The sequence below is a fragment of the Balaenoptera musculus genome, chromosome 16, assembly GCF_009873245.2.
Source record: "Balaenoptera musculus isolate JJ_BM4_2016_0621 chromosome 16, mBalMus1.pri.v3, whole genome shotgun sequence".
Lineage (NCBI taxonomy): Eukaryota > Metazoa > Chordata > Mammalia > Artiodactyla > Balaenopteridae > Balaenoptera > Balaenoptera musculus.
The window spans coordinates 19569839-19583751 of NC_045800.1; the positions used below are offsets into that span (position 1 = coordinate 19569839).

The following is a 13913-nucleotide window of genomic DNA, read 5'->3' on the forward strand; positions in this document are numbered from 1 at the left end:
ACAGTACAGGTGCTATATTGAAAAAACCCAAGTATAAGTGGACCTGAGCAGTTCAAACCCACGTTGTTCAAGGGTCAAATTGTATATTCATACAATGGGATATTATTCAGCAATAAAAAGGAATCAAGTCCCGGTATGTGCTACAACATAAATGAACCTTGAAAACATGCTAAATAAAGGAAGTCAGTCACAAAAGGTCCCATACTGTATGATTCCATTTATATGAAATGTCCAGAATAGGCAAATCCATAGTATGAGACACAAATTAGATTTGTGGTTGCCAGAGGAATGATAAGGGGAGAGGGAGATGTAGAGTGACCGCTAATGGGTACAGTGTTACTTTTGGGGTAACTGAAATGTTCTAAAATTAGATGGTAGAGATAGTTGCACAGTGCTGTGAATAAACTAAAAAGCACTGAATTGCACCATTTTGATGGGTGAATGTTACGGTATGAATTACCTCAATAAAGCAATTTTAAAACACAATAAGCAGCAAAGCTCTAATCTGGGAAAAGACCAATGTTTCAATAACAAGGTTTTCCAAACTACTTATCCAGAAAAACAAGGAAATTTTATAGCTCAATTTCTTGGATACTCTTCCCAACTTCTATTAAACACACTGCCATTTTAAATTTAAAATACTTTTTAAAGGACTGTTACATTGAGTTAAAGCAGGGGTTCTAACCCTCTCTGAGGGTCAGAATCACCTTGCAGAACTTTAGAATTAACAATGAACAAGACCCTATCCCTTAAAGATTTCGATTCAAGTGGTCTAGGGAAAGATTTCAGCAATGTTATATTTTTAAAAGCTCCCTTATGGATTTAAAAATGCAGCCAGGATTGGGAATCACTGCTGTAATTCAACAGAATATTAAACTGTGTTTTAAAAATCTTCTTTTAGGTGAAGGCAGACCTTTTTTAAGCAAAACAAAAGGCAGATATTTAAGAAAAATTTGTTCCTAATCATAGAACCATAAATAAAAAGCCACATAAAACACAGTTAGTCATAAAACCAATTATTTAATTGAAGCTATAAAAAAGAGGCAATATAATTGATAAAATAATTAGGAAAGACTATTTAGCTCATTTTAAAAGATTTAAAATAGGAGGACACTTTACAAAAAGTTGTGTGGGAAATAAAATTCTTAAACTATAAGTAGAAATGTAACATTACAGAGCATGATATAAAATACAATGACAGAAATATAAAAGGGCTATGTATGCTCTAAGTCTGAAAACTATTAATAATGACCAGATATATAGGTTTAAATTTACAGTTCCTGGGTATGAGGATCATATTACTATACACATCTTCCAAACCAATGGGAAGTATTTTCCAATTAACCATGAGTGGTATCATCTTCTACAAAGTCTTTGGCCATCTCTGCTGTGATCACATCAATATGACTAACCTGAAGAATAAATGTTAAAAACAAAATCTGTTAAATCTTAAAGAAATATATCAGTGTTCCCCTGTATAGGGTAATATTTTAAAAATACACCCGATCACCCATAAATTTTACATACCAAGTCAAATGACTCTAAAACACTGACTGATAAAACCTTTATTTACAATGCTGTTTGTTCAATGCATGAGTTTAAAAAATATTCTGCATTTTAATGCTCTGAAGATATAGGTAAGTACTAACATCTAAATATTTGAACCACATTTTTGTTCAGTTTTTATTACTTCGCTATTTTAAAGAATCTTAAGGCTGAAAGCACCAGAAAGAGTTGTGTGGTCTAACCAAATATAAATGAATTTATGTAACTGTTTAAGACTGTGCATTAAGTAAGCACTAAACAGATAGACAGGAAGATAGTGTCTCTTAATGCCAATAAAAATAAAACCAGTGCAATGAATGCCACAAAAAAAACTGATAACCTTCATAGGCATTTTAAGTTTTTTTCAATAACTTTCTAAATTTTCTTTCATGACTTAAGTAACATAAAACAAGAATTCAACAGATATAATGGATTATATACTACATGAACTTAAACTTCATATAAAAAAATTACCTTATTTCTGAACTTTACACCATAGAATTTGTCAGCTGACTCAAGCAGTTCAGGCCTAAAAGTAGTTGTAATAAATTGAGCATGTACAGCAAGTTCCATAATCATATCTGTAAAAAGAAATAGTAATCTAATAAAACCCTTTTTTCAGTTGAAGTGAAAATTTGAAAAGCAACTATCTTTACTCTTACCTAAAACTTAAAACTGCCTGCATGCATACATCTACAAAAAATATCAACTTGTTTCTTAAACTAGGGATAAATCTTTAACACAAATAACTTAGTTACAGAATATAAAGAAGCAACACCTTCTAACACAGCATTAGAAATAATGTCAGAGCAAAGTAAATTTTCTCACACAAAAAACCAAAAGCAACCTTTTCCTGCTACCCACACCCCCAACCTGTATACTGGATTTGTTTGCATAAACTTACTAAAGATCACATATAGATTATTTAAACACAGAATCAACATTGTTTATGACAGGGACTATTCAAGCATTGAGAAGAAGTGTTAAGAGACGTTTGTATAAAAGTTTAACTGGAGTAGGATTTTCAATTATTACATCTATTTCTCACAGAACTAAACTTTGTAGTCTAATATTAGATTTTTGAAAACCTGTTCAAAGAGAAATTATTTTATTTATTGACTAATACCCTGTCCAGTCTCCCTGGATATCTCAGGCAACAAGAAATATACTATAAAAGAGGTAAGCTATTGGGGCTTCCCTGGTGGCGCAGTGATTAAGAATACGCCTGCCAATGCAGGGAACATGGGTTCGAGCCCTGGTCTGGGAAGATCCCACATGCCACGGAGCAACTAAGCCCGTGAGCCACAACTACTGAGCCTGCGCTCTAGAGCCCGCGAGCCACAACTACTGCTGCCCGTGTGCCACAACTACTGAAGCCTGCGGGCCTAGAGCCCATGCTCTGCAACAAAGCCACCTCAATGAGAAGCCCACGTACCACAACAAAGAGTAGCCCCCGCTCGCCACAAGTAAAGAAAGTCTGGCGCAGCAACAAAGACCCAATGCAGCCAAAAATAAATAAATAAATTTAAAAAGAAAAAAGGAAAGTGAGGGAATTTAGTGGAGTGGAGATAAAAAAAAAAAAAAAAAAAGAGGTAAGCTATCATTTCTACCAAGTTACTATGAAACCAAAACTGTACCTGACACAGCCTTTCTGTGCTGAGCATCCAGAGCCTGGTCAATCTCATCAAACAAGTAAAAAGGAGCTGGGTCACATTTCTGAATGGCAAAAATCAGAGCAAGAGCTACCAAGGATTTCTGTCCACCTGAAAGCTGTTGCATTTCTCTCATTTCACCTTGTTTTCCTGTAAATGACACCTAAGAAAATATTTAATGAGTTAATATCTCAAAGGGGTAAAATACATACAATGCACCAATTCAGATTTGCAAAATAGTCTACAAATTCTACTATGATAATGCTCTGGGGAAAATTGAATGTAAAGGTATTTTACCCTAATTCCAACTCCAGTGAACTGGTCAACTGATGGAACACTGCTCTGTGACCCAGAGCCCCTCTCACTTTCACCACTCCCTTCTCCTTCATCCTGAGACTGACTGCCTTCCACATCTCCTTTCTTCATCACCAAAGTAGCTTTGCCACCAGGTACCAACTTCTGGAATACTTCACTGAAGTTTTTGGATACCTTAAAATAAACAGATAGATAGATAGGGTGTCAACTGGAATATGTATTTTTTTTAAAAAAGATAAAAATTATTTAAAAGCAATCAAAAATAGTTTTATTTTTTTAATCTTAAGAACAAGAATAACAGATTGGATCTCCTTTAAGAGCTGTATAAAACATTCCAGTTACTATATTTGCAACCTATATACTGGATTTGTTTGCATGTTTTAGATACAATTATCAGTGGAAAAAAAGTTTTAATATCTTTACAAATTGAATAATAGACTGAATAATACCCGAAGATTTTAGCGTGTGTATTTACTAAAAATAGAAACATACCTGTTTGAAAGTTAACTGAATAGCTTCATATTTTCGAAGTTCAAGTACATTCATCAGTTCCATGATTGATTTGTACCCCCTATCCAACTCTTCTTGTCGCTTTATTAACTTTTCTTTCTGCTCAGAGAAATTTACAAACTGATCTAAAGCTTTTTTGTTAACATGGCTGTACTTCTTCAATTCTGTGTTGCACTGTTCAAGTTTTCGAAACAACTATAAAGAGGAAAAAAATGTATAAATAAATCTACATACAGGGAAATTTGCAACGAGATTTCAAATTTAAAACCAATTCGATTTACCTGTTTGAGGCTCAGTGTTTGGTATTTTTCAAATGCTTCCTGGGGAAGTGATCCAAGTTCTCGAATTTTCTTCATACACTCTTCTTTCTTCTTCAGTAGCATGCCTTGTCGATTTGTCATCTTTTCTAGTTCTTTAGTGTCATGATTTATAGCATCCATGTGTTCTTTTTCCATATTTTTCCAGCGCTCCATACTTTTCTGCAACTCCTTAATTCCAGCTTCTGTTTTATCAATGGAATTGTCCAAATCTAAAATGGGGGGAAAACCAAATTAGGCCATAACACCTATTTTATTATTTTTTTGACCGAGCCGCGTGGCCTGTGGAATCTTAGTTCCACGACCAGGGATTGAACCCCGGCCCTCAGCAGTGAAAGCACAGAGTCCTAACCGCCAGGGATTTCCCCATAACACCTGTTTTAAAGCCAGAGTGTTAGCTGACCAAAGATTTTAAAGGTCAAATCTATCAAAATAAATAGGTTTAAATTTTACTGTGAAAACTTATGAAAAACTTCAGAACAAAATTGGGAGTGTACATGAGTCAATGTATACAGTTTATATTTAATGTTTATGTTTATAAAAGCCTAAAATAATTTTCTTCTCAGCAACTAGTGATAAGAAACTTGATTCAGCTATTTCATACTTTTGTCAATGAAACTAATAATGTATGGTCTCTCATAAAATTGTCACAAACATTTCAACAAAACAAAGGTTACTATTTATAATCAACACCCTAAACTCTGTTCACTATAAACTGTTTATGATGATGGAAAACACATAAAACTATTGGTACATGCTTTTGCCTATTTGGATATTTAATTTTGTAGTCAACAATCCTATAAAACCAATAAGCTAAATTTAACTAAATACCAAAAATATTTTTACTAAATAAAAATTCACCTTCTGATCGTGCCATAGTATCTTTTACTCTTTTATTGATGGCTTCAAGTTCTGAGGTTGTAGCAGTGAGAACAGTACCCCCTTCTGTCTCTCTCAGTTCATTGAGTTCCTATAACACAAAAGGAACTTAAGAGCATTGAACCACAGAAATATGAATTTTGTTAGTTTCAAAATGTTGTAACTGCCAACGTTTATATAGCTGTTGATATGTCTGAATAAACACTTAAGAAAACCAAAACACATACTTCAAATAATTGTAAATACTTAATGTATCCATTAAAGGGGAAAAACTTACTAGAAAATTTCTCAGCATCTGACTACTGATGAGAAAATATTCATAACTAATATTTACTACCTAGAATGTGCCAGATAATCATACAAAACGGGTACTACTGCTATGCTTATTTTACACAAGAGGAAACTGGAGCTGAGAAATATTAAATGACTTGCCCAGTACTGTACACTAGGTGGCAGTGCTAGAAGTCCAAGCCAGGGCAGGTGGTCAGACTGCTAGGCTTTCTATCCCCAGAGCCCATACTCTAAATCAGAGTCTCTCATATAAGCATTATCAAAAGGTTATGCTTGTCAAGGAACCCCCAAAAAAGAACATACCTGTTCTACTTGGTCCAAGCGCTTTCTTAAATTCTCATTGAGGTAAGTCTCTACTCGAGTAATAATACCTTCTAACTTAATTCTTTCATTTAGCAACTGTCTATTTTCCTAGAAGAAAAAACAAAATTCTTTGTCTACACAGCCATGCACATTTCACATACAGGAATGCTATCAATCTGTTGTTTTCTCCATTATTTCTGTTCAAATGAGCTGAAATAGAGTTTTACACCTTTCCAAAAAGCCCTGTATTTTCTTCATTTTCCCTCTTACCTATTCAGAATGCTGTTTCTGTGCCTGGTTCTTTTTATAAGGCATGCTACCAAAAATATTTTTCTTTTCCTGCTTTTCATGTTTTGAACTTAGTATTAATTGCTTACATCTCTGTATTTAAAAATCAAATGTTGTTAAAATGCTTAATCAAAACAATATTATTAAATATGTAAAGGTGGTCAGGTCAATAAATACAGCAAAGCTAACAAGCTCCATCTTACTAATGACAAATGGGCATTAAGTAAGATGAAAGAAAATAAAGATTTCTTACACAATCCTAACATATGGTTTGGAAAAACTTATTAAAACCTCATTTACTTTTATGGATATTAGAAGTCTAATAAATCTTATATTTTCTCAATAATCTCTTTCACATTCCTTTATTAGCCAGAAAGACACTTTCACAACAGCCAATTGTCAACAAAAAATTTTTTTCCTGTCAACTGTACTTGCCTGCTGAAGTTGACGAATTTCATCATTCAGTGCATCTACTCTCTTCTGATCTTCCAGACTAAGTTGAGAAAGCAAATCAGTTCCAAGTTCTGCTTTCAGTGATTCTCTGGTGGACTCCATAGCGTGCAAACTTGCCTCCAAACTTTGTAAGCTACGTTGCTACATGACAGATTATCCATTTGTTAATAAACATACTAGTCAGTGTATCACTTATAATAGTGAAAAATTGGAAACTATATTTGATATTAAAGTGAGCTAAATAATCATACTAACTCAATTAAATATTAGATAGCCATTATATTTGATAATTAGAACTATGTAGCAACAAGAAAAATATTTATGATGCAGTATTTGCAGGATGTGTGTAACACATCATATTCCATGGTCAAACTATAAAAAGAAGTTGCTAGAATGTTAGGGTGGTATAATTGTGGGTATATATATATATTTTAAACTTTGTTGTTTTAGTACTATTGATGTACAAAATTAATAGTTTTTTGTCAAAACTGCTTCATGTTTATGATACCAATGTGTATTATCATTTGTAATAGGAGTAATAGTTTACTTTCTACTCATTTTAGCACAATCTGGACAGAATGCAATCAAATAAATCCATAAATGGTACTTTATAGACAAAAATGGATATTGGCTGACTACTCTCAGACAGTACTATTATGCCGTAGCTCAAAATGCCTGTTTGTTTAATAAAGTTGGAAAGTCTGAATGAGGCCTACAAAAGGAGACTCTGGGTACTCATGGGTAAAAGTGTGATAAAGATACATGTAGATTCCCAGAAGTATGGGCCTAAATGAAAATGCAACAGAATGTATATGTTATATAACCTATATAATATATGGTCCACCCCAAATCTTTATAATTAAAGCAAATCTATAAAAAAAAGCATACTTAACGAACCTTGGGCATAAAGGTTTTCTCTGACTGCTGCCTCTTCTCTTTTAACATCTTCATTTCTGATAATATGCTATCTCGAGATGCTTTAAATTTCCTTTGCTGAGTCTCTATCTGCTGCATTTGGTTCATGAGCTGATCAATTTCGTTATTAATCCATATACAAGGCTAAGGAAAATTCTCTTTGGTGCCTGTTAACAAAACATTGTGTATCCCCCTTCCTTTTATCTGTAAATAAAGCTATTTCCACAAATTTACGGACCATAACAATGCTGAATTAAATACTACACTGTGTTCAGTCATAAAAGAAGCTTAAAACATTTCACCCCACTTCTCTCTCAAAATAACACACATACTGTTTTACTAATTGCTATACAAAAAAATAAATAATAAATACAATCCTGGGAAGTCCTAAAGGAAGCTAAATGAAATATATATTTTTTCATTCAACAAATATTTACTATATAATCTATTATGCTTAAAGCACTATATAAGGGAGTCAGATATGAAGAGGAGGCCTTGCCCAATGTAGAAGAATAACTCCATCTAGCTGGATTATCAAATACAGGAAAGTAGTTGGTGCCTGCTGTCAACCTCTTTTTTATTAGTATTTCCCCATGCTTCATGCTCACATCTTGCCAAATTTGGGCAGTTCTCAAAGCATGCTATGCAGACCCCTGCAAAGTTAAAACTAAGATGTTTATTTACCTTTTTCTCTGTGCTTTTGCTTGCAACTGATGACAGAAAATCTATAAACTCACATTTTAAAAAATGCCAGTTCCAATAAAGAATATCCTAATGAAGCAGTAAAAGTAATTATTTTCGCTGCTTGAGTACCTGTATTTAATATTGTGTGACATAATGCAAAGTACACATAAAGCACTTCTGCCTTATACCATGGCTGTTTTAAGAAGATGCATGTGGAGGCGGGCGGCTGGGCGGCTGGCTCGGTGCGGGCCAACGAGAGGTATTCTGGGCACGGGGCACCGGGCCAGCCTGGCCACGCCTGGCGGCAGTAGTGGGAGGCCGCCCAAGGCCTCGCGTGGTGCCGCCCGTCGAGGGGCGGGCGGCGGCATACAGACCAGGCCGTCGAAAGGCTCAGAAGGCCGATGGGCCGGGCTGGGCCGCGCGGCGCAGCCATGCCTGGCTTTACGTGCTGCGTGCCAGGCTGCTACAACAACTCGCACCGGGACAAGGCGTTGCATTTCTATACGTTTCCCAAGGACGCTGAGCTGCGGCGCCTTTGGCTCAAGAATGTGTCCCGTGCTGGCGTCAGTGGGTGCTTCTCCACCTTCCAGCCCACCACGGGCCACCGTCTCTGCAGCGTTCACTTCCAGGGCGGCCGCAAAACCTACACGGTGTGGGTCCCCACCATCTTCCCGCTGTGTGGCGTCAACAAGCGCAAAGTACCGCGCAGACCCGCGGGGGCCGCAGCCGCCTGCTGCAGGCAGCAGCATCAGCAGCAGCAACAACAGCAGCAGCCGTCGCCGTCCGCCTCCACTGCCCAGACCGCCCAGCTGCAGCTGAACCTGGTATCTGCTTCTGCGGCTGTGCTCCTCACCCTTCAGGCTGCTGTGGACAGCAGCCAGGCTCCGGGATCCGTGCCTCCAGCGCCCACCACTCCCACGGGAGAAGATGTGAAGCCCATTGACCTGACGGTGCAAGTGGAGTTCGCGGCCGCAGAGGGCGCAGCCGCCGCAGCCGCTGCGTCGGAGCTTGAGGCTGCTACAGCAGGGCTGGAGGCCGCCGAGTGCCCCATGGGCCCCCAGTTGGTGGTGGTCGGGGAAGAGGGCTTCCCTGATACTGGCTCCGACCACTCGTACTCGTTGTTGTCAGGCACCACAGAGGAGGAGCTCTTGCGCAAGCTGAACGAGCAGCGGGACATCCTGGTGCTGATGGAGGTGAAGATGAAGGAGATGAAGGGCAGCATCTGTCACCAGCGTCTCACCGAGGCCAAACTCCATGAAGAACTATGTGAGAAGGATCGGCTGCTGGCCATGGCTGTCATCCGCAAGAAGCACGGAATATGAACGAGTCCCCTTTCGGCCTTCGGGACTCCCAGACTCCTGCCAGCTTAGAGGGACCTGAGGCCGCTGCTGTTGAACTCCCTCATACTCCTGGGGCACTGGTTGGCAGTACTGAGCCTTAGGGCAGCTGGACTCTTTTGCTGGTGACCAAGCACCCTCTCTTGTTTCCTCCTGAAGCAAGGTCCTGAAGTCTGGGATCTCAGATTCTGCACTGGTGACACCAGCAATTATGACTTTGTCTACCCCTCCCCACCTTCACTCCCCAACCCCAAGTTTATGTTGCAGGTTCTGGTTAAGCAGAGGCTTCAGAACCACTGAACTTGAAACATCCCCTAGGGATGCAGGCGAGATGCCCAAGGACTATGGCTTTGGGAAAACAACTAAACCTTAAGCTTGGCCGGCAATCAGAGACAACTCTTCTGTGTGTAGTGTTAAGAGATCCAAGTAACATCAGTTCTACTTTTTGTGCTTTTCCTTCCCAGGTGCAGCCTCTGATTCTGTTGGGGACTGGCAGATCTGTGCCTCTGCCTCCTAGGACCTCCCTCCCAGGAGGCCATCGACAAGGGGATCTAGGTGACCTGTTGATGGAGATCCAGCTTGCCAGGGACTTAGGTCTATCCTGTTATGTTTGCTACTGGTTACAAATTCTGTTTTCTGTACAATTAGTCAGACTAAAGTTTTCACTGTATTTGTCTGGCAAAACAGATTAAACAGAAAGTAAGGTTAAAAAAAAAAAAAAAAAAAAAAAGAAGATGCATGTGCACAAGTGTCTCACACTTGTGAATCGAACTAGTCACTCTTCACAGAACACCATTTTTATTTGAAAGAACTAAGAGAACTATGGTTACTAAGACTTGCATTTTGATGGACATTTCCTCCACTAATACTAAATCAAGATAATAACCTCTAATGGACATTTTTCAACCCTTATATATTTAACTTCTATGTAGTATGTGGCAGTCCTGATACTGTCCACCCTTCTTCCATTGAAATACTATCCTGCTTTTCCTCCTATAAAACTGTCTGACAAATACTCCTCAGTTCCCTCTATAACCTTAAATTTTTGTGTTCCTCAGGTTCTTTTCTCTCAGAAGTAGATTTATTGCTATTAGCTATTTAACAGCTAAGCAAAGGATGTTAAAATAGTTTTTAGTTTTCTCCCTGTCTTCAGAAGTTAAAGACATACTACATAAGCTCCTGTGCTTAAATAAAAGTCAAAGTAAAACACATGGGATATTTTCCCCCACTGCATATGAGAAAATACATCTAACATGCAAAAGATTCTATATTCCCAACCAAAACAGTTATTTCTCTACAGCAACACAAGACAAAAAGATATTTTCAATATTTCTGCGCAGATTTTCATTGAGCTTTGCTTCAAGCTCACCTAGTTCTTCTTCTGCTTTTCTAACATCTTTTTGTAATTCAAGTCTAGACTTCCTTGTATCATAATATCCTCCAGTTAAAGCACCCCGATGACTAACTTGGTCACCTATAAACAAAACATAAGAAAATTAGTAATTCTGTATAACAACTTCTTTATTCAACAATAAACTGATTAATAATCAAATGACTAATCTAAAGCCTTTACCTATTTAATAAGAATGTAAAAGTTAAGAGTTTACGTCACTCTGGAAAAAATTTTGCTTTACAATATTAACATTTGCATTCAAAAAAATATACCTTCTAGGTGAGCCTGAACATCTGCCAGAAAGGAAAGAAGTGTTAAAGACTAATAGGAACATATCAACAGGACACAGAACCTAGCTTGAAATTCTCACTAGCCACAACTGGGAAAATCTGAAAATCAAAAATAATGATGGCAATGTGATAACACATTGAATTAAAAGAAGAAGTCCATGAATCACAGCAATACATAAAAAAGAAAAAAGGAGGGGGCTCTTTACAGAAGAGTGACAGCTAATAAATATAGAAGCAATCACAGAATTTTAGAACCACCATTTAGAAACCCCCAATGTATTAACTTGAGTCAGGCAAGGGTCACCAAAGGATGCTAAACCACTGGTGAAGAAGTTTTGGGGGAACCTGATTTTCATGTATTCTTGAAGGATAATCCCACATATCACTTATTAATTACAAAGGGGATAAGGCATCTTTACAACCAAGATTTGCTAGTGGTCAAACCTGGCATCAGTAACAGTGGGACACATTGTGTGGTGCAATAAGAAGTACACATCACTCATGCCAAGAATGCTTAACCTAAACCTAATGTAGAGAAAGCAGTAAACTAATCCAGAACACAAGACTTTCTTTGAGAAAGTGAATTTCTTGGGGTGGGAGGAAAACAGGAGACCTGTCCTATACTGAAACTGAAAGAATCTAAAGAAAAGGCATTGAATGCATCCTTGATTGGATCCTGGATAGAAAAATATTTTTGGACAACTAAGAAAACTTGAGGACTTCCCTTGAGGCGCAGTTGTTAAGAATCCTCCTGCCAATGCAGGGGACACGGCTTTGAGCCCTGGTCTGGGAAGACCCCACATGCCACGGAGCAACTAAGCCCACGTGCCACAACTACTGAAGCCTGTGGGCCTAGAGCCCGTGCTCCACAACACGAGAAGCCACCGCAATGAGAAGCACGTGCACTGCAACGCAGAGTAGCCCCCGCTCACAGCAACTACAGAAAGCCCGTGCGCAGCAACGAAGACCCAATGAGGCCAAAAATAAATAAATAAAATATAACATTTTGAGAACGGGTCCAGAGGCTTCACCAAAGAACCAAAGGAAGTCCATGGTGCAAAAAAGGTTAAGAAACTCTACTATACATCAAATGATTATACTTGAGAGACATCAACTAAATATAAAGAGGTGACCCTTTTTACATTCTGACTTGAATAAACCAACTATTTTAAAAATGAGAAATAAATGGACATGAATTTTCAAACACTCTTAAAACTAAAATGGAATTTATTTGTTCAAGGCTAAGAATTATTATTACAAACCTTCCAGGGTAATGCAGTCCATAGTGAAAGCACGGGCCAACTGGGTTGAAACTTCCATACTACGACAAATAAGTGTTTTTCCAAACACATGTTTGAAAGCTTTGTCAAATCTGGGATTGTACCTCAATTTACTTATCATAGGAATAGCATCCTAAAAATGAATATTTTGCAAGCAAAGAGATCAAAACACAGTTAATTAAAATGTGTTAGCAGAATCATGAATTACATCTTCCTGAAATACAAATCAACAAAATACCTTTATATTTCAAAACTGTTGGTTTTTATACTGAAAAAGTTAGAAAAATCATTCTACTGAAATATACTGGAAATTGTGCTCATGTAAATCATCCAGGTTTTCAATACTAGAGCACAGTGATAAAGAGCTTAGTGGCTCTGGAGCCAGACTGCTCAAGTTCAAATCCCAGTTCTGCTATTCAGATGTGTGCTCTGGACAAGTTGCCTAACTTCTCTATATGACAGTTACTTCATCTATAAAACTGAAATAACAACAGTATCTTCCTGACAAAGTTGTTAAGTCTAGGCAAGTTATATATGTGAAACACTTAGGATAGCCTCTGTCACATAGAAGGGCCGAATGTAAACTAGTAGTATTTCCTCAAAATATTTTCATTTTATTTTATATCTATCTACAGATATATAACCTAAGTTAGATATTCAGAAAAAAAATTTTTCAGATAAAATTTATTTTCCCTTTTTTTTCTCTCCTCAACTGGCAGAACAGAATTTTTAGAATTTTTAAATTAAGAAATACATCCTACATACAGAAAAGCGCAATAATATGTTAAGCTTAAATTAATAATTACAAAGCAAACACCAATATAACCACCATGGCAGGACATGAAACAAAACACTACTGACACCCAGAAGCCATGAGTGTAACCCTTTCCTAATCATAGTGGTTACCTTCAATGGTTACCTGCTGGGGATGACCACTATTAAAAGTTCATTCGGGTTTTTCCATAACCTGTTATGGAAGAACCCGAACGAACTTCTTGGCCAACCCAATATAACTTTTGTGGTCACTACTTCCTTGCACTTCTAGTTCTATCATCTAAGCTTATTTTATTCAGGTAGTGTAAAGGGAACCATACTTACATGCATTCTTTTGTGTCTTGCTTCATTCACACATCACATTTATGACTCAATTTCTCCTCCCCAAAACTTCAAAGATAATTTGTAGATTTAAAAGAAGAAAAAGCTAACCACTTAAATAGCTTATAAGATTCTCACTGTTCCTCTTAAATTGTAGATCATTCTCATAGGGTTTTAGCTTTAACCTTAAAAAATAGTGAAATAGTTGCTACTACCATCAATATTCTGAAGCCAAACACCTCAAAGCAATTACATTTTTTTCAAGAATGATGTCTAGGGAATACTTTTAATCTGTTTAAAAATATACCAGCTAATAACAAAAGCAACAGTATGCTTTCTGAGCCTGTCATTTTGCTAGGTATTTTT

The 13913-nt window shown here is 37.3% G+C and overlaps 2 protein-coding genes across 2 annotated transcripts in view; one reads left to right on the forward strand and one right to left on the reverse strand.

The window, feature by feature from the left end:
• Positions 1-1000: 1000 nt before the first annotated feature.
• Positions 1001-13913, reverse strand: part of SMC3 (structural maintenance of chromosomes 3) — a 34448-nt gene continuing 21535 nt past the window's right edge. The window contains exons 18-29 of the mRNA XM_036828876.1: positions 12435-12585; positions 10811-10963; positions 7451-7602; positions 6536-6694; positions 5813-5920; positions 5201-5309; positions 4304-4551; positions 4005-4217; positions 3495-3686; positions 3183-3360; positions 2020-2126; positions 1001-1412 (exon numbers count right to left, since the gene is read on the reverse strand). Coding sequence (XP_036684771.1) covers positions 1341-1412; positions 2020-2126; positions 3183-3360; positions 3495-3686; positions 4005-4217; positions 4304-4551; positions 5201-5309; positions 5813-5920; positions 6536-6694; positions 7451-7602; positions 10811-10963; positions 12435-12585 — 1842 coding nt within the window. The 3' untranslated portion in view covers positions 1001-1340. The remainder of the gene's footprint in view (positions 1413-2019; positions 2127-3182; positions 3361-3494; positions 3687-4004; positions 4218-4303; positions 4552-5200; positions 5310-5812; positions 5921-6535; positions 6695-7450; positions 7603-10810; positions 10964-12434; positions 12586-13913) is intronic.
• Positions 8559-10196, forward strand: LOC118882703 (THAP domain-containing protein 11-like). Its single transcript, XM_036828877.1, has one exon. It carries the CDS (start codon positions 8584-8586, stop codon positions 9472-9474), a length of 891 nt encoding a protein of 296 aa, XP_036684772.1. The 5' UTR covers positions 8559-8583; the 3' UTR covers positions 9475-10196.